Source organism: Lethenteron reissneri, chromosome 46, assembly GCF_015708825.2.
Source record: "Lethenteron reissneri isolate LAM-NWPU_2019-01 chromosome 46, ASM1570882v1, whole genome shotgun sequence".
In the NCBI taxonomy this organism is placed as follows: Eukaryota; Metazoa; Chordata; class Hyperoartia; order Petromyzontiformes; family Petromyzontidae; genus Lethenteron; species Lethenteron reissneri.
The window spans coordinates 6297007-6319385 of NC_083824.1; the positions used below are offsets into that span (position 1 = coordinate 6297007).

The window sequence follows — 22379 nt, forward strand, 5'->3', positions numbered from 1 at the left end:
CAACCGTTAAAAACGTTTACATCCACGCATGACATCTACTCAAACTTACCTTCCCATAAAATCCCATAAAATCTACTTGCCTTTCTTACGCTATTTGTTGCGCACATTTGAAATTTACTTTGCTCGGGCGGTGTTAGCCGCTGAGGTCTCATTTCCTCTTGTTCCGTGGTCCCTGTAATGATTCCCATTCCGCTGTAACGCATACCGATGCCCGCTTTATTGAGGGCTATATTGGCACGGAGAAAAATAAAGACCTTCATTGATCGTCACACCCCCAAATAACACTCCTTCCTCCGCGGTGTCCCCCAACTCAGATTTCGGGAGCTTCAACGGCAAGAGGCGCGGCCGTCTGCCGCCCCGCCGTGCCCCGCTCGCCCCGCTAGCCCCGTCGACTCGCGCCCGCCGACCGACACCGACCCGGCGGCAGCCGTCCTCTCGGCCGGAGGCCGCCACCCTGGCGACCGGCGTTCGGGGAGCGCCGCCGCGGGGTTTGACGCGGGATCGGGAGGCTCGACGGAATCCGACGGAATTGGCGGAGGACGCGAGGCCGCCGAGGCTGCGTCGCGGGACGACGGCGGCGACCGGCGGCCACCGGTGGCGGAGGAAGAAAGCGGGACGAGTCTTGTGGTCGCGCGACACGTGACGGACGACAACGAAACCGTCCTTGCAGAGGAGTCGCGAGGCGTCGATGCTGCTGCTGCTGTTGTTGGCGATGAGGATGTCGCCGGTGGTGGGAATGGTTGTGAACGTCATCGTGGTGTTGAGAATGAACTTGACGATATGAAGGAGGAGGAGGTCGAGGATCATGCGAAGGGGGTGGTGTTGAACGAGGGACAGGAAACTGTGTACAGGCGACATGCAGACGACTGATGAGGACCATGATGATGATGGTGTCCTCCTAGGAGACACATCAGTAGACACTGTCTCGATGGATGAGACATGTCCCAATCCTGTCGAGGCTGGCGAGGCAGACGACAGCCCTGTCTCTCTTTGCAAGACGATGGACAACTTTGTCTCCATTCTTGAAAGCATGAGCGATGCTGTCACAGCTCGTGAGACAGCAGCTGGGCTTGTGTCTCTTCCTGAGACGACGGACAAACCTGTCTCCCCATACAAGGAACCTAATGACATTGCCACCCGTACCGAGACGGTAAACAATGTTGTCTCTGCCCATAAGGATGATTTTGTCTTCACCAACGAGACAGCAGACATTTCTCTCTGTCCCAGTGAGACACCAGACCAACCTGCCTTTGTGCCTGAGACACTGGACGGTTCTGTCTACCCCAAGGAGACACAAGACCAACCTGTCTGTCTCCATAAAACGCCGGATCGTGCTGCATCTCCAAACAGAACGCCAGACGGTTCGTGCTCCCATCCCGAGATGACGATGGAAGTCCTCGTCTCTCCCGGCGAGGACCCACACGGCTGTGTCTTCCACCACGAGGCACCGGGCAGTCCTGCCTGCCGCCGCAAGGCGACTGACGGCCCCCTCTCCCATCAAGAGGCAATGGAGGTCATCGCGTCCCCCAACGATGCGGCGGACGACACCCTTGCTCGCCTTGAGACCGCGGACGACGCTCTCTTCCGGCCCAACTTAACGCCGGTCGACTCGGTTCACCCGCCGCGAGACCACAGACCTCTCGCTCTCGCCTCGTGACACGACGGGCGTCCCCGTCTCCTGCTGCGTGGTGGCCGCCCGCCGCGTCTCCCCGCCCGCGACGCCGGACGGGAAGGCCCCGGCGGCCGAGACGCCGCGCGTCCCCTCGTCGCTGCCGGACGACTACCTCCACCGCCTGCTCGACACGCTGGGCGAGGGCGACTGCGGGGAGCTGCTGCGCGAGATCGCCCAGAACCTCTACAAGAGGGATGGGGAGGAGGAGGAGGACGACGACGAGGACGAGGACGACGATCGGGACGACGACGGCGGCGGCGACGACATGGACGCAGACGCTGAGGAAGGCGGCGGGGCCGCCGACGGCTGCGACGGCGGACGGCGGGCAGAGCGGCGGAGCGGCGCGGCGAAGGGACGGCCGGAGTTCGTCGAGCGGCGGACGAGGTGGGCGGGGACGCCCCAAGTTCGCGCCGCCCGCCAAGCCCGGCGCCGGCGCCGGCGTGTCGGCAGCGGGCACTTCGCTCGCGTATGGGAGCCAAAAGGTGCGTGTGTGTGTTACGGCCGATGCCGCTCGAGAGTTCGAGCGTACGTGCATTCTCTTCTCCTGTTAACGCCACGTGTGGGTTTCATAACGCGAATTGGATGTATAACGCGATGATGAATGTATTGGAGGAACACGTTAGGGAAGACGCGGATGCGAATTGGATATAACGCGGTGAAGTGAGCACACAACTACTTCACCCGAGGTAGGAATAAGCGGTCATACGGCTGCCTCGTCGTAGCGTCGCACAAAGCGGGATGCTGCTGGACGCTTCTAGACGCTACCCACGCACCTCAGTCTTTGTTCAGCCTGTATATGCATCTCACGTGTTATAGCAGACTGTGCTTTACCCTATGTTATTATTATAACGCGAATTTTCCATAACGCAGTGTTCTTCACGATCGCAACTCCCCTATTATAGCAGAACCAACTGTATTACATTTTAGTTTTTTTTTATATGTATATATGTTGAACTTCTTTCGCACCGTACATCGCCAACTACGCTAATCGGAGGTGTGGGAGAAGGACAGCAAACTAAACACTAAAAGCAGTATTCAAGAAATGTCACTGTCAAAATTAATTTCTCGCTCAAATTAGTGTTTATGGCGGTGCTCACGCCGGCGGATGGAAATTTGACATCCCTGCGGCTGGGGGCGGCTCTATGCGTAGGCCAACCCGCTGTTGACTTTTCCAAAAACTGGTACTTATTTTATTCACCTACCCACTCCGGGGGTATGATGGGCCGAGTCAAACCGCTCCAACCAGGAGTTGAACTCGCAACCTTCCGATTGTGAGCCGCTTGGCCCTACCGCTGAGCCACCGGGCCAGGTTGTGTGTCGATCGTATATGCATATCCACTCGCGTTCACTGCGCAGATGGAATGACGAAATCGCCTCGTGTGCAGGAGCGAGGTAGATTGTTGCATGGCGAAGCCAGGAGAGATGCCGACAGCTTGAAAAGGCCATCCGTCCAGCAGCGGATAGTTAACGGCCCATGAGATAAACCCATTGTTGATAGCGGCTCGTGAGGTGTGCAAACGTTATTTGGGAGGGCGACTCGTAAAAACCTCCAAACGTTCTCACTTTGCACGTCCACAGACGACGACAACCCCACCACCGTCGCCACCACCATCGTCACCACCAGCGGCGGCGGCGGCAAAGGAAGCAGCCGAATCGCGAGTGCCGTGGTCTCGGCGCTCGGTTCAAACGAAGTTGACGGCGGAGGAGGTGGACACCCTGTGTCCGCATGATCGTCATCAAGCAGGAGAACCTCGAGTCGGAGGGGCGAGCCCATCACATTCCCGGGCTGCAGCTGCAGCACTTCAACCTGCCGCTGGGAGAGAAGAGGCTCAGGGCTTTCGGGCCGGGCGCCTCGACGGGCAGCGGCGGGATGCACGGCTCGGCCGGCAGGTGCTGTCCTCGCGCTCCCACACAACGCCAGTGCGATTCCAGAATTCCGTCACAACACCACGCTTCTTGTAATTAATTTATCGTTGGTTAGGCCAAGTAGCATTATCGCCACTGCCGCCACCACCACCACCAGCCGACTCGACCCAATAGTTTAACACGTCGTAGGCTTTTGCTACCAATATTATTCATAATCAAGATTTTTGGGTTAGATCGCGTAAGTATAAATGTGTCATAACCCACCACCAACACATGCAAATCAACTGTGATTATCAATCTATTGTTATTTAATTACAATAACCCCCCTGCCCCCTCTGCACCTGATTGGCTCAATGATGGCATCATCTTGCTCTATATAAGACTGGAAGCAGGTGGATCGCTTCACTATTCTGGCAAATCGCCCGATGATGCTTGATGTAATTACAAGCGAAACATCGTACTACTCAAATTGTAAATGTTGTGGATGGACTCTCCAACACACTGGTGGGCTGACATAGTTTTGTTTACGTGATAAAACCTTACTGGCTGTTTCGGGTGGCGGAGAGTACGACACATTTATATTTCCGCGATCTAACCCAAAAACCTTTATTACCAATCCAGTTAGACTGTCACGTGCGATTGTTTTTCAGTCCACCGGTCGGTGGGAGAATGGTTCTCGCCACCAAATTTTAGCAATTGGATACGCCAAGCATTCTCAGGTCATGAAACTAGGAAGTCAGGATGTACAGGATGTTTCAAATAGATGGACCCAATTTCAAAGCAGTATATTTCATGATGGAAATATGATACAATTACACAAGAAGTTACAAACGATTTAATGAGTTGTCAAGTTTTACTAACCATTTTATAAATGCTCTATGTGCCCTCCACCTGCTGTACTGACAAAATCGAGACGATAGTTGAATTCATCCCAAACGCCTCTCAAAGTGTCTTCTTCCACTGAAGTCACCGCTGCCGTGATTCTGTTTTTGAGGTCATCCAGATTAGTCGCTAATGGTGGCACAAAAACACGGTCTTTGACGAATCCCCACAAGAAAAAGTCGCAGGGAGTGATGTCTGGGGATCTTGGGGGCCAAGAGTGTAGCGCCAAGTCTTGGGGTCCCGTACGACCTATCCAACATTGAGGCAGTGTGTCTTGCGAATGACTGAGGCTAGGGGCTGTTTGTGCGCTGGGAGAGGCATCTAGCGGTAATAATTTGAAACTCTCTGCCCCGCCCTTTCAAGTGGTAAGAGTTTTATTCATGGGCGATTCGTGGTTGCAGATGTATAGCGATTTCAAATCGGGTCCATATTTTTAAAACACCCTGTAGAATATCTCCATGTTAAGTTAATACGATGCTAATAGCAAGGCTGATGGTAGCTAGGCTGAGAGCTGGGCTAGTAGCTAGGCTGGTAACTAAGCTCATGGTAGCTGGGCTTATAGCTAGGTTGATGGTAGCTCGGCTGTTAGCTAGGGTGGTAGGGAGGCTGATAGCTATACGGATAGCTGGAGTGGTAAATAGGTTGATGGTAGCTATGCTTCTAGATTTGAAGCTTTCGTGCCTGCAATGATTCATATTCTTAGGTTTTTTCGGTAAAGTCACGTAGGTAAAAACATTAAAAAGTAAAATAAAATAAAAATCACGACGTTTCGGAGTCAACACAAGCTTCCGTCTTCAGGTGGTACCGTCACAGCCACGACAGCTGTATCAAGTAAATGAGAGATTGCAGGAGCTACCACTCCGTTTATATAATGGTTGGAGAAGGTGGTGGAGCAAGGGCCGCATACTTTTTATTAATATGGTAAGGTGAGGCTTAAGACTAAGAATAGACTGCATAACAAAGGCTGAGCCTTTGTTATGGAGAGGTACGGTTTGTGACTCAACCTGTTAGCTAGGGGTGGTGGATGGGCTGATGGTAGCTCGGGAGTAGCTAGGAGTGTTTCAATTCTCGTTGAGCAATTCGAGAATCTCTCCTCTTTACAGTCTCGTTAGTCTTGGGTTTTTCGTTTGCTCTGCCTTGTGTGTACATGTTCGTTCTCCCCATTAATCTTAATGTAACATTGCCACACCATTAGCATACAGTCTTGAATAGATCGTGAATTATAGTAGTAAAAATTACACACACAATCCAGTGTAGTGTGAACCTATGCATTATAGCTGTCCAACTTAACGTTTAATGTTTAATGTAAAGTTGAATTGTTATTTCCAATGTGAGGTTGACCAGTGGCGAAGTGGGTTAGCGTACTTCACAATGAACCTGGCTGCCGGAGTTCAATTCTTGGCCACGGCTAACGTCAGTGGAGAGTGCTATCAGAACCAGCCCTGCCCTCCCATGTCCCACCCTTCTCCATTCACCGAACCACGCCTAACAGGCCTGGCGAAGTATGGTCAAACAACCAACAATCCCCATGACTGAATTAGCGTGGGGAAGCCTTCATTCAGCAGTGGATTGACATCGACTATGATGTAGGTGCCAGGTGGATTATATTACACATTGCAGGATCACGAGGGTTGGCAACAGATTAAGGGAAGCCTTCATCCAGCAGTGGGTTGACACCGGCTCGCGATGATGACGACGATGGTTGTTGTTAACCCTTTCCCGTTTCAAATGACGTACGTGTACGTCATCGTTTTTTGTTACCGTGTGCATTATCAAAATGAAACCGGAATAAAAACTAAAATAAAATAACTTTATCGGTACTGAGGCTCCCACAAGGCCATGCGGGAAGGCTTTTGGCACAGTTTGGCGTCAGCTATCGTAGAGTGCGGTCGTGTCGCTACGGTTCTCTGCGGTGAGTACAATGTATTTAAAAACAGCTGCGATACGCCTTACAAAATAAAATTAATGCTGAACCGCTTGCGCTTTCCTGAGATTCAGCGGTGAACGGGACACTCACTACGCAACTTGCAGAGGGTTAATCACGATGCGTGGGGCGTGCAGGGTGCACTTGAGGCGTCTGCGCAACTTCCTGAGCAACAAGCGGGTGGCCGACAAGAAGACGTCACACGATCGTCCCGCCGGTGCCCCGTCCACCACCACCACCACCACGACCTGGCGGTGGTCGCAAGTCGGCAGCGTCGCCATCCGGGAGAAAGAGAGCAAGGGTGAGTTGAGTGCGTGAGAGAATAGGTTCGTAGGTGGGTGGGTGAATAGGTTAGTAGGTGGGTGAATGGGTAGGTGTATAGGTTAGTAGATGGGTGAGTGAAGAGTTGAATGAGTAGGTGGGTGGGTTTAAGGGTGAGTGGGTAATTGAGTGGGTGAACGAATGAGCGTGTGAGTGAGTGGGTGGGTGTGTGTGTGTTAGCGTGCGAGTGGGTGGATGCGTGAGTGAGTTGGTAAGTGGATGGGTGAATATCCTATTGGGTGGGTGAGGGGCGAGTGTGCGAGTGGTGAGGTGAGCGAGCGAGCGTGGTTGTTGTCGAGTGCAGGCCATGAAGAACCGTCCGATGTGGAGATCCCAGCGTTCTGTGGGCTCCCACCGTCTTCGAGCCGTTCGGTGGGAAAGGCGGAGAGGTCCGAGCGGAGGGAGCGGGCGGCCACGGAGCCTCCGAGTTCCCCATCGCAGGTGACTCGCTCGCGGTGCCACGTTCACGCAGCTTCCAGCGATTCACCCCCAGACTAGATTCCGTCACTTGCCATGATCCAGGGTCGCGAGTTTGCACGTGTGTAGGTATGTGTGTATGCGTGTATTTGTCTGTGTGGTGTTGGCCAACCCACCCACCTCGTGCGCTGTGTCGGCCTTCATAGGTGCTTGCTAACAGCACTTGCCCCGACAGTCTGTTAAAGGCTATTACGGGGAATCTTTGTACGCGTGCGCGTCTGTCTGTGTGCGCGTGCATCTGCGCGTTTGCGTGCGCTTCTAATAACGCGTGTCCCGCGTTCGCAGCCCGACACCCCCCTGTCGAGGAAGCGGAGCATCCGCTTGGCGCGAGAGGCACCGGGAGGAGCGCAGGGGCAGTGGAACAACAGCACGGGGAAGGTGGCCGTGCGATCGGGCGAACTGCAGCGACTCGATGGCTTCCTCTTGCACAAGGTGGGTGTCTGGTGCCTTTGCACCCTCGTCGTCGTGACCCGCTCAGAACCAGTCTCCGATCGCCGTAACGATTCCCCCGCGGCTCGCCAGATTCGTGGTTCGGGTTGTATACCGCGGTTGTTCAGCGAGATGTCATCTCCCTCGCCTGGTGTACAGGAGGTCGTGGGTTCGATGCCGAGCCTTGACGTCTGCTGTATATTTGGAGTTTGCGGTGTTTTCTCGCTCCCCGTGATCGCGTGGACTTTCTCCGGGTCCTCCGATTTTTCTCTCCACATTTCGATTTAACATCACGCATTCAGAGTCTTTGGCTGCTGTAATTTTCCACGCGATGATAAGTCACTTCGTTGAGCTATCATTTGTGATAGCCAGGTCGCTTCTGGAAAAAAAAAAGCTCAGAGTGAGCCTTAGCTGGTCAAATAAAAAATAGTTTTTCGTTTTCTCTGCCCCCTCCTCATGTCTCGGTTTGTGCTCTGTACCGGGCTCATGTTAATATACAATAAAAAACAAGAACAGTAAACATTGCTTTTAGTTTTAATTGTATTTAACCTCTGCGTGCGCTCTTTCCGTTTGTTTCAGATCAGCGATCTCCTCGTGGATCCCTCCCAAGACTCGGAGGCGGACGTTCTCTTCAAGAACGCTCTCAAGGATTTCCGTGGCAACGTCCAGAGCCTCTACTCGGCATCCCTGGTCAGTGCCGCTTAGCGCGCGTCAAAGACAAAGATCGCTCCCGTCATAGCCTCAGCAGGCTGTTGGAGCAAGTGCTGTTGGCGAGCACCTGTGAAGGCGTTGCCCAAGGCACACTGAGCGGGAGTGGGTGGCCAGCACCACAACCGCCCGCCTTTGTCCCCCCAGTGGCGATGTTTACAATCACGCGAGGCCCTCGTTTCAGGCTGAGTTGACTCTGGAGGTAAACCCAGGACTGGTTCAGATAATGGTCACTGGTGTTGCCCGTGGGTTGGAAGTCGAACTCGGGTCGCTGGGTTCGTAGCGCGTTGCGCTAACCTCCGCACTGGCGCTCACTACCTGGATTCGAACATAGGTTCTCAGCTGTGCCAGCTACGCGCTCGGACCTCTGAACCATCAGTCCTCCTCCCGCCGTCGTCGCGCGACGTTGAACGCCGTCGCATTTGCTCGGTCCGTTTCTCCCTCCCGACGCAGCGAACGGAGGTGACGGCGTTGACCTACAAGGACCTGGTGGACAACTTCACCCGGGTGCTGGAGAAAGGGGTCCCCTCGGGGGCCGTGCGACGGACAACCAAGAGGGCGGCTCGTGGGATGAAGGGGAACGTGGGGGGCACGGGGGGCACTGGGGGCACGGGGCGCCCGTGCCTGCCCGTGACGATGGGCGTGAACACCATGCAGGTGTTGATCGACGAGTTTGTGAGAGAGGCGGCGCGGGAGGAGGAGGCCCTCAACAGCAAGGTGAGGAAGGCGGTGGGTGAGGTAGTGATGGACTGAAGCAATGGAAGTTAGTGGTGGTGGCAATGATGGCGATGATGGTGCTGTCAGAGGTAGTTGTGTTAGTGGTGATGGGAGGTTGTGGTGGTGAAGGTGGTAGTGATGGTGATTTTGGTGGCGATGGTGATTTTGGTGGCGATGGTGACAATGGATGTGGTGGTGATGGAGGTGGTTGCGAATACGATGGTGGAGGGGGTTGTGGCGATGGTGTTATTGGTTATTTTGGAGGTGGTGATGTGGGTAGGGTGGTGATGGAGTAGTATTCTTGATAGTAGTAAAGATGGTGGTGGTGGTAACAGTAGGGTGGCTAATAGTGGAAGAGGTGTTGATGATGTTGGTGATAGCACTGCTGGGTTGGTGCTGGCTATTCTGACTGAGATGATAGTGGTGTTGGTGGTGGTAGCATACCCATCAACCCCTTATCAGCGGCCTACCTTATTACAGACCAATTCAGACCTTATTGGTCACCCTCTGCCCTTGAAACGGCTGTGCGCCGAATGGACCCGGAAACTCAATTTCCCTGTACAAGAATACGGGTAAACCACCGTATGGGTTGACGGGTAGTGATGATCAGGGTGGTTGATGGTGGCGATTGTAACCATAGCAATACTGGTGGTAAAAATAAGGGTTGATTCACTGTGCTGATTGTAAAACGTCTGTAAACAAGCAGACTTACGCTTGCCTACAGACACACACAAACTGCAAGCCACACAAACGGACTACAGGCGGGTCCCCGCTTTTACGACGTCGCAATGAATTCCTGGAAACCGCCGTCGTAAATCGGACTGTCGAAAATCAGACCCTACTTCCCCATAGACACAAGTAGAAACCGTGGAAAGGTCACTTGCCCCCGACGTGTCTTTCCTTGAATCGGCCGTATTTTGCAGGGTTGAACGGGTAAAAACCAGCAAAAGGACTTGAGAAATAACAAAAGTTCCACGCCAAGTCGCATCGGAAACCAGGCCGACTCTGTTCAAATGTGTTTGAACATTCTGACCCCGTACCGCTACTGGACATCTGTGAAAAAGAGCTTCATAGCTCATCGGATTCTTCGAGTATAAATAGTTATTCTGATTCTGTTTGGAGTCGTGTCGGGAGATGCGTCGCAAATCAAGTTTCGGTGTGGCATATTGATCCATGGTGGTATTGTATAACCGTCGTGATAAATGTGGATCGTGGTAAATCGGACATCGTAAGACCGGAGCCCGCCTCTATATACAAACACATTCTGACGTCAATGTTCTCTGCAGGTGGCCAGACTTGACAAGAAGAAACGGAAAAAGAAGGAAATGGAAAATGTGAGTTACGAGCTATCATCACGTGTGGCCATAATCCAGGTTTTTTTTTGGTTAGATGTGTCTCTCCACGTAAAATGAAAAGTATCTCTTTTACACAACCCATTGGTCAAACACTATTAAGTTGGTTTAACACGTAGGAGACTTTCGCAAGCAATATCATCCATGACGAGGTTTTGTTGTTGTTGGGTTAGATCACGTAAATATAGAAGAGTGTCGTTAAACCCGCCACCACCCGACACGGCCAATTCGTGAGGTTTGTCACGTAAACAGAACGCGCCAATTCGTTACGAGTACAGCACACCAGTGTGTTGGAGAGAAAATCCACACCATTAACAGAGTACGACGTTTCGTCAATAATTACGAGCAATCATCAGGCAGACTGCCAGATTAGTGGAGAAATCCTCCTGTTTCGTTCCTTAGATAGAGGGGTAGATGTGATGACGTCATTTGCGTGGTGTATTCCGCAAATATGCCCGACTGTGAGGGCGGGCACAAGCCGGCGTGAGTAGGTTAAACGTTGAGTTTTATAAGGGCACGTGAGGAGGGTTGGGGATTAATGAACGCATCTAAATTACAATGGGTATCCACGTGTGGCCAGGTCACCTCTGATAAAAAAAGAGCGAATGGCTCGGTGAGCTTTACCCGGTAAATACATGAATAGATATAAATAGTACTTTCAATTGTTTTACTGTTGACTATTGCCCTTTGTTGCAGCAACACCGCTTCTAAGTCAGGTGACATACGGTACTTCTCCATCGATCATTCACGACGATGATGATGTTGATAACGGTGTTGATGGCGAGTCATGTTGGTGGTGCTGATACTGCTGTTGATGTTGCTGCTGGTGATGATGATGATTATCGTGATGCGTTTGGTGCTAACCTTGATGCTGGCGATTATGATCTTGCTGATGCCGCCACTCATGACGATGCTTTTAGTGCTGCTGATGATGTTTATGATGATGCTTATGACACTGATGATGCTGCTTGTGATGAATGATTCTAATAATAGTGCTGCTGCTGATGATGCTGCTGTTACTGGTGATGATGCTTATGATGATGATGATCCTGTTTGTGAAGATGCTGATGATGATGCTTATGATGACGCTGCTCGTGTTGACGACGATGATCGTCATCGCCATTCTTTTCTGTGCCGATGCCGCTGATGACGACACCATTGGTGATGTTGACTTGACTCGGTGGTAGCGCGTTTGCTGCTTGTTGCCGAGGTTCACGGTTCAAAGCCAGTGGTCGCCCTGATTCATACTGCGGGTGTAATAACCACCGCCAACATCATGACGACGTTGATGTTGGCAGTGGTCAGTGGTGATAATGGCGGCGGTGGTGACAATGATGTTGGCGGCGGTCGGCGGTGACGGTGATGTTGTGGTGGTGACGACGACGACGATGATGATGATGATGTCATCGGTCGGTGGTGACGGTGCGGCAGGCGGAGGAGAGACTGGGCCACGCGTTCCGGAGCGTCCAGTTCAACATCCCAACGTCGTGCGAGCAGTGCGGAGCGTTCATGTGGATGATGGACCGAGGATACGTGTGCAAGTGTACGAGGCCGCACGTGTGCCACCTTCCTCTCTCGCAATATTCTGTTGCATCTCCTAAAAATCTCTCATTATCTCTTAAGCGTGGCAGTGCTGAGTGTCACTCCCACGTATGCGTGGGTGGGTTTCCGTCGAGTTTCCCTGCTTGTTTCTTCGTCATTGTCGCCATCCTCCGGGCTCCTCTAAGCATGTTTTTTTTAAATATTTCAGTGAGATCCCGGTACAGAGAACAAACCGGGACACAGGGAAGGGGATAACAGAAGTAGGTCTCGAAATCTGTGCCTCCTGGGTTTTAGGTGAGGGAGGGGATTTGGGCTCCCTGACTCACCCAAATGGGGACCGCGAGCGGGGTGCGTTGTACTTCGACGTGGGGAAGGGGAATATGAGGGAGGAAGAACTCAAGTAAGAGGGTAGAGGGAGTGGGGAGGAGTGAGTTGGTGGGGACCTCTTTACAGCTTTAATATTAGCACTTACCGCCACGAGTCATGAACGTGTGGTGCAGAGCAGGCTTTGGGGGCGCTCCCTTAGGAATTTTCCCTGTCACATGACTTATCCCACGCTCTCACCATGATACGCCACTTCCATCCCCGCACCTCCGATTAGCGCGTCTGGCTACGTACGGTGCGAAAGAAGTTCACCATACACACAAACTTCCATGCCTGCACCACGGGATGGGTGCAGCGTTGGCTCTAGCCACCGAATCTTAAAGGCGTCAATGTGACCAACGGAGAGAGGGTGTAAAAGCAGAGGAGTGCCACTTCAAATGTAAGGGACTTTTTTTTTTTCTCCACCTGATGAAGATTGCTTGTGTTGCGATCGAAACGTCGTTTTTTTTTGCTTTTATTATTTTCAATTTATTATTTTATTTAACTATTTTTATTGTGGGTTTTTTGCTTTTATTATTTTAAATGTATTCTTTTTATTTCATTTTTTTGTAATTTGATAAGTTTTATTTTGTTATAATTATTTTTAGATTTCTGTTTCCTATTTACGTGACTTTGCCGAAAGAACCAAGAATATGGGACTTCTTTTCTAGTCTTTTTTTTACTTTACCTGCTCGTCTTGTGCATACGTTTTCCATTTGCACGGCTGTTATTCGGGTGCCGTGTAAATCCATTGAGTGTTGTATTTTGCTCCCCTCTTGTTGTTGCCCAAACGCAGTGTGCAAATACACGTGCCACAGGCGGTGCTGCGAAAGAGTCCTCATGCCCTGCCCGGGCTCCTTCCTCTCCGGACGCAGGGTAAGACGCAAGGAGACCGCTCAGCTTCTTGGTTCTTTCGGTAAAGTCACGTAGAAGGGAAATAATAAAATAATAAAAATAAAACAGAATAAAATAATTCTCACGACGTTTCGGCCACAACGCAAGCAGCCGTCCTCAGGTGAAGAACAGGTCTGTTTGAAAGACAGCGTCTGAATGAAACACCACCAGGCTTGCATATCAAGAGGAATTTAGCATATTTAAATATGCTAAATTCCTCTTGATATGCAAATTCCTTTGTCAAGGCGCTCTTCCCCCTTCCAACCCAGCTTAAATATACACTGCCAAGCCTGGTGGTGTTCATTCAGACGCTGTCTTTCCGACAGACCTGTTCTTCACCTGAGGACGGCTGCTTGCGTTATGGCCGAAACGTCGTGAGAATTATTTTATTATGTTTTATTTTTATTATTTTATTATATCCCTTCTACGTGACTTTACCGAAAGAACCAAGAAGATGAATCCCTGCAGTCACGAAAGCTTTAAATCGAAATGAGACCGCTCAGGTTTCCTATTCGCGTTATCACGGTGGGTTTTTATTTTGAATTAACCAACCCAGGTGACAACTTAAAAGGGACCAGGTTATAGTCCTTCATTTACAAGGGTGAACCCCGGTCACGGAAACGACAAAGGCAATATCGTAAAGCAAAGCGCGGTTTGTCGAGCGACCTAGAAATCGGAGCAACACCGCAACCCCGTGTATCGCTCACACAGTGCTCGTATTGAGCACCTCATGGAGGCTGGGGAGGCACATAAAGGCATTGTGCGGCCACGCCCGGCTGCCTGCCTTTGTCAACCCAGTGCTGTTGTTTACACACCGCAACAGGTACTGATTTTAAGGCTGAGTCGACCTAGGGGGAGGCCCAGGACCGGGTTGACATTCGTCACTGATATTGACCGTTAAGTGGGAATCGAACTCGGGTGGCCGGGTTCGTAGCGCAGCGTGCGCTAACCGCTGCGCCACCACTCCCCGCAAGCAAACGCACGCACACACTCCTCCACGCATAACCCCACCTCTAACGCAAACCCCGCGCCACCCCGTGCCAGTGTCACTCGGTGCCGCTGCGCCTCCACCCCGTGCCCGTAAGCCTAACCGTTCCCCCCCCCCCCACCGTCCGGCAGTACGAGCCTCACGTTCTGGACGGCAGTGCCCGGCCGCTGACGCTGGCCTCGTACGGCGGCCGCCACTTCGGCGTGCCGCTGACGCTGCTCGCGTCTCCGTCGCGCGCCGTGCCCGAGGTGCTGGAGCGGCTCGTGAGGCACGTGGAGACGCAGGGCCTCTACTGCGAGGGCGTCTACCGCAAGTCCGGCTCCGCCAACCGCGCCCGTCGCCTTCGCAGCGAGCTGGAGGCCGGTGAGACCACCTCCCCCCCCTCCCCCCCTCCGCGTGCCTATCTGCGTATCTACCTGCCTGCCCACTTACCCGTCTACCATCTTATCTGTGGACGCATCCACCTGTCCTCTTAAATGCCTAGCTATCTATCCACCTACTTGGTTGTCCACGAACCGCCATTTATTTTTAATTTAGCGAATCGCTTTAAATAAAAATTTAGCGAATGCTATGTCACGCAACTTCCCACAGTCGAAACAACAGATACATTTACAGAATATATATAGATAGATATATAAATCAATTATGTTTAAGTGGACGTCAGCCCACATCGCCACAGAGCCATTTTGCAGGGTAGCCAGTCCGCCCGGCACACCCTGACGCACTTCACAGGCGAGGACGATGTGTACCGCGGTCTCCTGCTCCCCGCATTCCCACAGAAGTGGGCTGTCACGTAGGCCCCATCGATGTTCGGAAGCAGCAACACACTCCCTGGTCACACCGGAAGCGGTTTAACTGCGCTTACAGGAAACACCCGCCGCCACTTAACTGGCCACACACGAATATATACGAAAAGCCACCTGATGCCTGTGCTCTTGCCGTTGCTGTTGCCACCACCGCCGCTGCTGCCACCGCTGCTGTTGTTTTGGTGGTGGTAGATGTGAACGGCGCGTCCCTGGAAGGCTACCAAGTCCACGTGGTGACGGGCGTCCTCAAGCAGTGGCTCCGCGAGCTGCCCGAGCCGTTGTTCACCTACGAGTACTACCACGACTTCCTGCGCGCCGTCGGTAAAAAAAAAAAAAACCCAGCTTCGGTTTCTCTCGCACATCGAGAACCTGGAAAGGAAGTAGGAGCCAAAGCTCGTCGGGTCTAAAACGTCGGACACCGTGCCGAACAACACGCGATACAACTTAATAACAACATCATTAACGGCCACGGTCAGTCCACTGCTGGATTAAGGCCTCCCCAATCCGACACTGATGCCGCCACCGTCACCTTTCGCGATCCTGTAAAGCCAGCAGTGCGTGGTTAGAGAAAGTGACTGCAGGCCTGTACTTTCACCTCTTTATATAGAGGTGGCTAGGTGGCACGTATCAGAGAAGTTTAGATGGGGTCATTTTTTTTCATGGGGTGGTGACTTCGATTTAGGGTGCCACGGTGGCTAGATGTTAACTACCTCGCCTGGTATGCAGGAGGTCGTGCGTTAGTTCCCAACCCTGACACCTGCTGTATATTTGGAGTTTGCGTGTTTCATTCCCCATGGTCGCGTGGATTTTTCTCTGGATCCTCTGGCTTTTCCCACCACATTTATAACCGACATGCGTTTAGAGTATTTTGCTGCTATAAATTTCCACGTATCACTAGCATCTTTATTGAGCTAGCTGTACAGTAGAACCGTAACCACCTACGCAGCAGCAACATCAAGTCCCAGGATTAAATTATCACGAAATGATTTGTATTCATTTCAGGTTTCTGCAGGCCTGCTTTATTAAACCATGACAACTTACTTGTGGTGTGACCACATGTGTGCCTTCATCAAGAAGCTGTTGCATAAGTCGCCACACCTACTCTCGGTCTCCATACCATTGAGTAATGTTACTCAATGGTATACGTCACCTTCGATTAGCACGGTTGGCCATGTATGGTGCGAAAGAAATTCAACATGCGTACATACATACGTCACCAGTGAGTAGAGTTGTAATGTTCACAGGTTGCAGTTCTGTGCAAAGGACTTTGGTGTAGACTAGGTTTCTAAAAAGAGCTGGAAACTCAGTGGGCCTTACCTGGTAAAAAACAAAATAGTTTATTTTAATTTTAGTTTGCTGGGTGAGCAGAACACAGGGTGGCAAACTTCTGCGACGAGCAGCAAACGTTCTACCGCTCAGCCTCGTGACTGCGCACACGTGAGCCTGATGTCCCTCTTCCTCTATGTATGTATCTATGTTGAACTTCTTTATCACCATACCTAGTCAACCGGTCTAATCGGAGGTGCCTGGGAAGGGCAACGACCTAAACACAAAATTCTAGATTTGAAGCTTTCGTGACTGCAAGGATTCATATTCTTAGGTTTTTTCGGTAAAGTCACGTTGGTAAAAATAAAATAAAAATCACGACGTTTCGGAGGCAACACAAGCTTCCGTCTTCAGGTGGAACCGTCACAGCCACGACAGCCGTATCAAGTAAATGAGAGATTACAAGAGATACCACTCCGTATATATAATGGTTGAGGGGGGAAGGGCCAGGAACGGCACACTTTTTATTAATATGGTAAGGTGAGGCTTAAGACTAAGAATAGACTGCATAACAAAAGACTGAGCCTTTGTTATGGAGAGGTGCGGTTTGTGACTAACGCCTAGCCTACATAACAAAAGTGTGAAAAAAAGAAAATCTAAACCTGGTAAAACAAAACTGGCTGTCTATCAGTAACCTGTAATAGTTGTCTGTCAAATAAGATGGTCCAAATAAGTGTAGTTAAATATTTTTTGCATGGTTAATCACATCTTTCCAATGATTACTCAGTTTGTAACCATCATTACGGTTGAAATTATGTCTGTGTTTGTATATTTGTATGGCTTCGTGTACAAACCTTTGATGGTAGCCAGGAGGTTTGCAGAGCACCTTGGTCTCGGAAAAGACAATTTCATGAGAGCCCACAGAGTTGTAGCAATGACACAAAAATCTATTCTAAAGAATGAGTTTTCAATCTACGTTTAAAAGTGCACAGCTCCAGTGGTCTCCTAATATCGGAAGGAAGAGCATTCCAGACGGCCGCAGAAGCGCATCTTAAAGCGTGCGATAATGCAGTGACCGTCTTTGTTGGATGGCCAGCCACAGCGAGAATGACTGGAGTTTGCGTGATGGTTCACGCTCCTTGATAAAATCATCAAGGTATTGTGGTTCAAAAGCAAGGTGTATTGTGCTTGTTTGTTGGAAGTTGAAGGTCACGTGATCTCGCTGAGGGTCTCTGTCTTTCTTGCCCCCTCTGCCATACAGAGCTCCCGGACAAGAGAGAGCAGGTCCGATGCGTCTACTCGGTTATTGATAAACTCCCACAGCCTCACCACAGCGCCCTGCAGAGGCTCATTTTCCACCTTGTTCGGTGAGTGGGTATCCCCTTGCGAGCTTGCAGGTATTTTCACGTACGTTTGTGTGTGGGGAGCGGTAGTGTAGTGGTTAGTGCGCCGCGCTAAGGACCCGGCGACCCGAGTTCGGTTTCCGCTCATGGCCACCAACACCAGTGACGAATATCTGAACCAGTTGTGGGCCTCGCCGAGGTCAACTCAACCTCAATTGATATACCTGGGGCGATGTGTAAAAACAATGACATTTGGGAGACAAAGGTGGCAGGGCGTGGTTCTGGCCACCCACCCCCTGATGTGCCTTTCCGGCCTTCATAGGTGACCGTGAACAGCACTTGCCCTAACAGTCTGTTAATGTTATACTGGGGGATCTTTGTATTTGTTTGTGTGCGTGAAAAGCACCAGGTTGACTCATAATGGGGAGCACATCTGCCGGTCATCGCAGTCGCTTCAGAATCTTAATTTATACTGGAGGAGGTATCTGAGGAAGCCACCGGTATTATCTTACCTGTCAAACCTTTAATCCCTGCTTACCTGCTGCTCTGGACACGGTGGAGGCCCTGAGTGCGCCGTCGATGTTTTGCGTCTTCCTGTGCAGGGTCGCGCAGCAGGAGGAGACGAACCGCATGTCGGCGTCGGCGTTGGCCATCGTGTTCGCGCCGTGCGTGCTGCGCGGCAGAGACGGCAGGGACCCGCTGCTCGGCATGCGGGAGGTCGCGCACGCCACCGCGTACGTCCCCATTGCTTGTCCGTCCGTGTTTTTACAACGCACGCGCAGGCACGCACGTGTACGCAAGCATGCACGCAACGCAACGCGCGTATGTCGACCCAGTGGCCAGTCTGTGCATGTGCATATTTTTGTGTGTGCGTGCGTGCATGTGTGTATGTGAATGCATATGTGTGTGCGGTAGTGTCGTGGTAGTGGAGAGAGGTGGTTAACGCACTGCACTACAAACCCGGCTACCCGAGTTCAACTCCCGCTTGCGTCAAATACCAGTACCGATTATCTGAACCAGTCCTGGGTCCCCACCTTAGGTCAACTCGGCCTCAAATGAGTACCTGATACGGGGTGTATAAAACATCAGCACTGGGGATACAAAGGCGGCTGGGCCGTGATGCTGGCCCCCCATCTCTTCCGTGTGCCGTCCCGTCCGTTGTACGTGCTCGCTTAACGGTACTTGTAATCTGGCTATCAAAGGCACCCGCTTAACCGAACCTGTCCTTGCGTGCGCAGCTGCCTGGAGCTCATCATTGGGGAGCAGATGACCCGCGTGCAGTCGATCCTCGCCGACATCGCGTCGCTCGACACTGCACACGAGGCAGCTTCCCACCGCTTGCTCCTGGTCCTGCAGTCCCTGGTGAGACACCTGACGCAGTCATTTGCCGCGTTGCATGAAGGGGACAAGCTACAGCTCGGCAATTTCAAGATGAGAGCTGGCCTTGCAGATGCGTATCTAGGAGGCCAAAGCCCCCACCACGTTTTTTTCCGGGAGGCTCGACCGGGGGACCACGTGGTCGGATGTCAGCCCCGCCCACGTTTGCACGGCCACGCCTACTTTTGTACAGCCACGCCCCCATCGAGCACTAGCGCGGCCAGGGCAGGGAAACACGCCGCAGCCACAGTGCCGGGGTTGGAGCGACCGAGGCTCAACACCAACAGCGACAGCGGTTCGGCACGTGTCGTTAGAATCCCAAAAGTGTCCAGCACGTGGTGGCGCAGCATGTGTGTATCTTGAACCTCTTTCGCACCCTATGTAGCCAACCGTGCTAATCGCAGGTGCGGGGAAAGGACGCCAAACTTAGGGGTTGTCGACACGTCCGGTCTGAGATTTAGATTGCCATTGCCTCGTACGCTCGGTGGGGAAGTTTTTGTTTCCCTCCTGGCTACTCCAGTTTCTCCTTACCTGCGTCACGCACGCATTCCATAAAAAACGAGACTGGCGAAATATCCTTCCTGCGTGGCTCTTCTGAAGAGGGCAATTAAAAAAAATCCGACCGATGTTTTGAGAATGATTGAGGCTTTTCTGGAATAATATTGGGCATTTGTTTATTCATTCATTCATTTGTGTATGTCCGTATGTTAAACTTCTTTCCCACAGTACGTAGCCAACCATGCTCATCGGAGGTGCGCGGGGGAAGGACGATATACTAAACACAAAAAAAAAACATTTCTGAAGAAATTAGTTTTCAATCTAGATTTAAAAGTGAATAGGTTCGGTGGCTTCCTGTAATAGGATGTATTTATCGGATGCTTTGTGGCTTTCAATGTCAATCCAGGAGAGCGTCAAGGGTAAGCCGGCTGCGGAGGATGAGGGCACGGGTGGCAGGGTTGAAGGTTTGACCCCCACGGAGGATATTTCGACCCTGTTCGATCAAGACGTCACAGCCATCCGGGACGAGGAGCGCATCTTACGCGAGCAGCTGCAGTCCATTCAGGAGGAACGGTTCGTGAACGCACTCACAAAAAAACATCATCACTCTCATTAACCGTCTCGGCCCCCTTTTCATTCACCGCATACCTTAAAGATGAAAATAAATGGTCATTTCGGGGAATGGACCTGGTTGGTAGCAGAGAGATTTGTCCGTCTTCGCTGGCCCGCACAAGCAGGCGCTCTCGCGGCATGGGTGGCTTCCCGACGGCTATTCGCCGTGCCGACCCAACGACAGCCTCACGTGAAAATATGAACGCTGGCAGGGGCGGGGGGGGCCCAGGGGTGGGGCGCTGTAACAGCCCTTTCATTGCTCTTTTGCGACATCAGTCGGTACGAGTCAAACGCGGTGTCCGCCGCGTCGATCCGCTCTGCGAAGCGACTCGTTCTTTGCGTGTGACGTCAGCGGCTCGGGTCCCCAGGGGGTCGTGCGCATTGGGGGGGGTGGTGGGTGGTGAAAAACCTGAGCCGCGCCAGAATTTGTGTCGGGAACGGCCTCGGTCGTGCAGTGGAAAGAAGAAGAGGATCAAGAACGTGTTTTGTGTCCGCAGGGAGGAGCTCTCGTACGGGATGCTCGCCCTGGAGCCCTGCGGATCCGACGAGGAGACGCTGGACTCCGGCGCGTCCCTGGGCACGGCCGACAGCGCCGAAAACATCCTGCAGGGTCAGATCGTGATGCACGCGCGCGCACGCGAGGATGCCACGGGTTGTGCGGACGGGCTCCTATCCGGCCTACGCCTTGACTCTGTCAGATACCAGATGATGTTTAACCTCCTCCCCACCCCACAATTCCCACACTTCTGCGTTTCTTTCCCAACTCCACAAGCTCCCCCTGTCTACAATTACTGTCTATCTTCTTGGTTCTTTCGGTAAAGTCACGTTGAAGGGAAGTAATAAAATAATAAAAATAAAACATAATAAAATAATTCTCACGACGTTTCGGCTACAACACAAGTAGCCTCGACAGACCTGTCTTCACCTGAGGATGGCTACTTGTGTTGTGGCCGAAACGTCGTGAGAATTATTTTATTATGTTTTATTTTTATTATTTTATTACTTCCCTTCTACGTGACTTTACCGAAAGAACCAAGAAGATGAATCCCTGCAGTCACGAAAGCTTTAAATCGAAATTTAATGACTGTCTATTTAAATGTATCACTCTCATCTACAAATCTCTCCATGGTTTTTCCCCACATCTTGCTTCATCTTCATCTCTTGCTACTCTAAACCTGCTTCCATTCCGCCCTTAAAACAACCCCATCTCTTCTCTCCTAGCCCATCATCCTGCAACTTCTACTCCCTGCCCCCATGCCCCAGCTACGACCAGGTCTAGCCCAACCACTACCCCTATCGCTACCCCAACCCCTATCGCTTCCCCAGCCCTCATCGCTATCCCAACCCCGATCACTACCCCTCCTTAACCTATCCCGCCTGTCCGGTCACCATAACTACACCACTACCACTTTTAATAACAACCCCACTCTTCATCTCAACCACGATCATCTGATGTTCAATTTATCATTGTTGAAAAGGCGCTATATTAATCTACGTAAAATAGATGGTTGGGTGCGCTGACGTTTTATGCGAGAATGTTTAAAGAGCAGGGTGTACCTCGGAAAAATATCACACATCTGGCCAGATGATTTTGAAGAGCTGGGAGAAACCCATACTTTACCCCACTACACTAGACCTTCAAGTTGACTTCACTGTGTGGTGTACTCATTGATATTGCTGGGTGGACAGATGCGAAGGGATTTAACTGGCGCAGCCACAGAGGTGCCCTCCGTCCAAATATTAATGGCTACTTGACCCCAGAACGGTTTGGTATTTTTTTTTAAGCTTGGATAGTGGCCATTAACCCCTTCCCGTTCAAATGGCATACTGTGTTACGTCATCGGAAAACAGAATCGGAGGAAAAACTGAAAATAGTAACTTTAGCGGTACGTCTTCGGGTCGGACGACATAACCGAGGCTCCCACAAAGCCGTGCGGGAGGGCGTGTGGCACAGTTTGGCGCTGGCTCTCATAGAGTGCGGTCGTGTCGCTACGGTTTTCTACGGTGAGCGCAACATCTTTAAAAACAGTGGCGCTATGCCTCTCCTAAAAGAAAAATAACAACGCTGAACCACTTACACGTCATGAGATTCAGAGGTGAACGGGACAAACCACCTTTCCACTTGCAGTTGTCTCGGAACGGGAAAGGGTTGAAGGACGTTCCATATTGAGTATTCGGTTAAGTGCACTTGGGCAGGACACATCACTAGCGGGCGGGACGATGACCGGTGGTTGAGCCTGACCTCGGAGTAGCAGCCAAAAGGAGGGAAACGCACCCCAAGAGATACTCCACCGGGGTTCGATCATCAGATTCCTCCATCTGATTATGAAATAAAGATTCTG

The 22379-nt window shown here is 51.6% G+C and overlaps 1 protein-coding gene across 1 annotated transcript in view; it reads left to right on the plus strand.

Annotated features, from left to right (window-relative positions):
• LOC133354052 (unconventional myosin-IXb-like) overlaps positions 1 to 22379 on the plus strand; it is a 72652-nt gene that overhangs the window by 47865 nt on the left and 2408 nt on the right. Inside the window, 21 exon segments of the mRNA XM_061570599.1 lie at positions 315 to 867; positions 869 to 1612; positions 1614 to 2063; positions 2065 to 2154; positions 3251 to 3391; positions 3393 to 3562; positions 6482 to 6645; positions 6970 to 7106; positions 7428 to 7574; positions 8151 to 8261; positions 8733 to 8996; positions 10283 to 10330; positions 11780 to 11891; positions 13050 to 13129; positions 14267 to 14498; positions 15134 to 15262; positions 17469 to 17574; positions 18153 to 18284; positions 18789 to 18912; positions 19832 to 19998; positions 20535 to 20647. Coding sequence (XP_061426583.1) covers positions 315 to 867; positions 869 to 1612; positions 1614 to 2063; positions 2065 to 2154; positions 3251 to 3391; positions 3393 to 3562; positions 6482 to 6645; positions 6970 to 7106; positions 7428 to 7574; positions 8151 to 8261; positions 8733 to 8996; positions 10283 to 10330; positions 11780 to 11891; positions 13050 to 13129; positions 14267 to 14498; positions 15134 to 15262; positions 17469 to 17574; positions 18153 to 18284; positions 18789 to 18912; positions 19832 to 19998; positions 20535 to 20647 — 4214 coding nt within the window.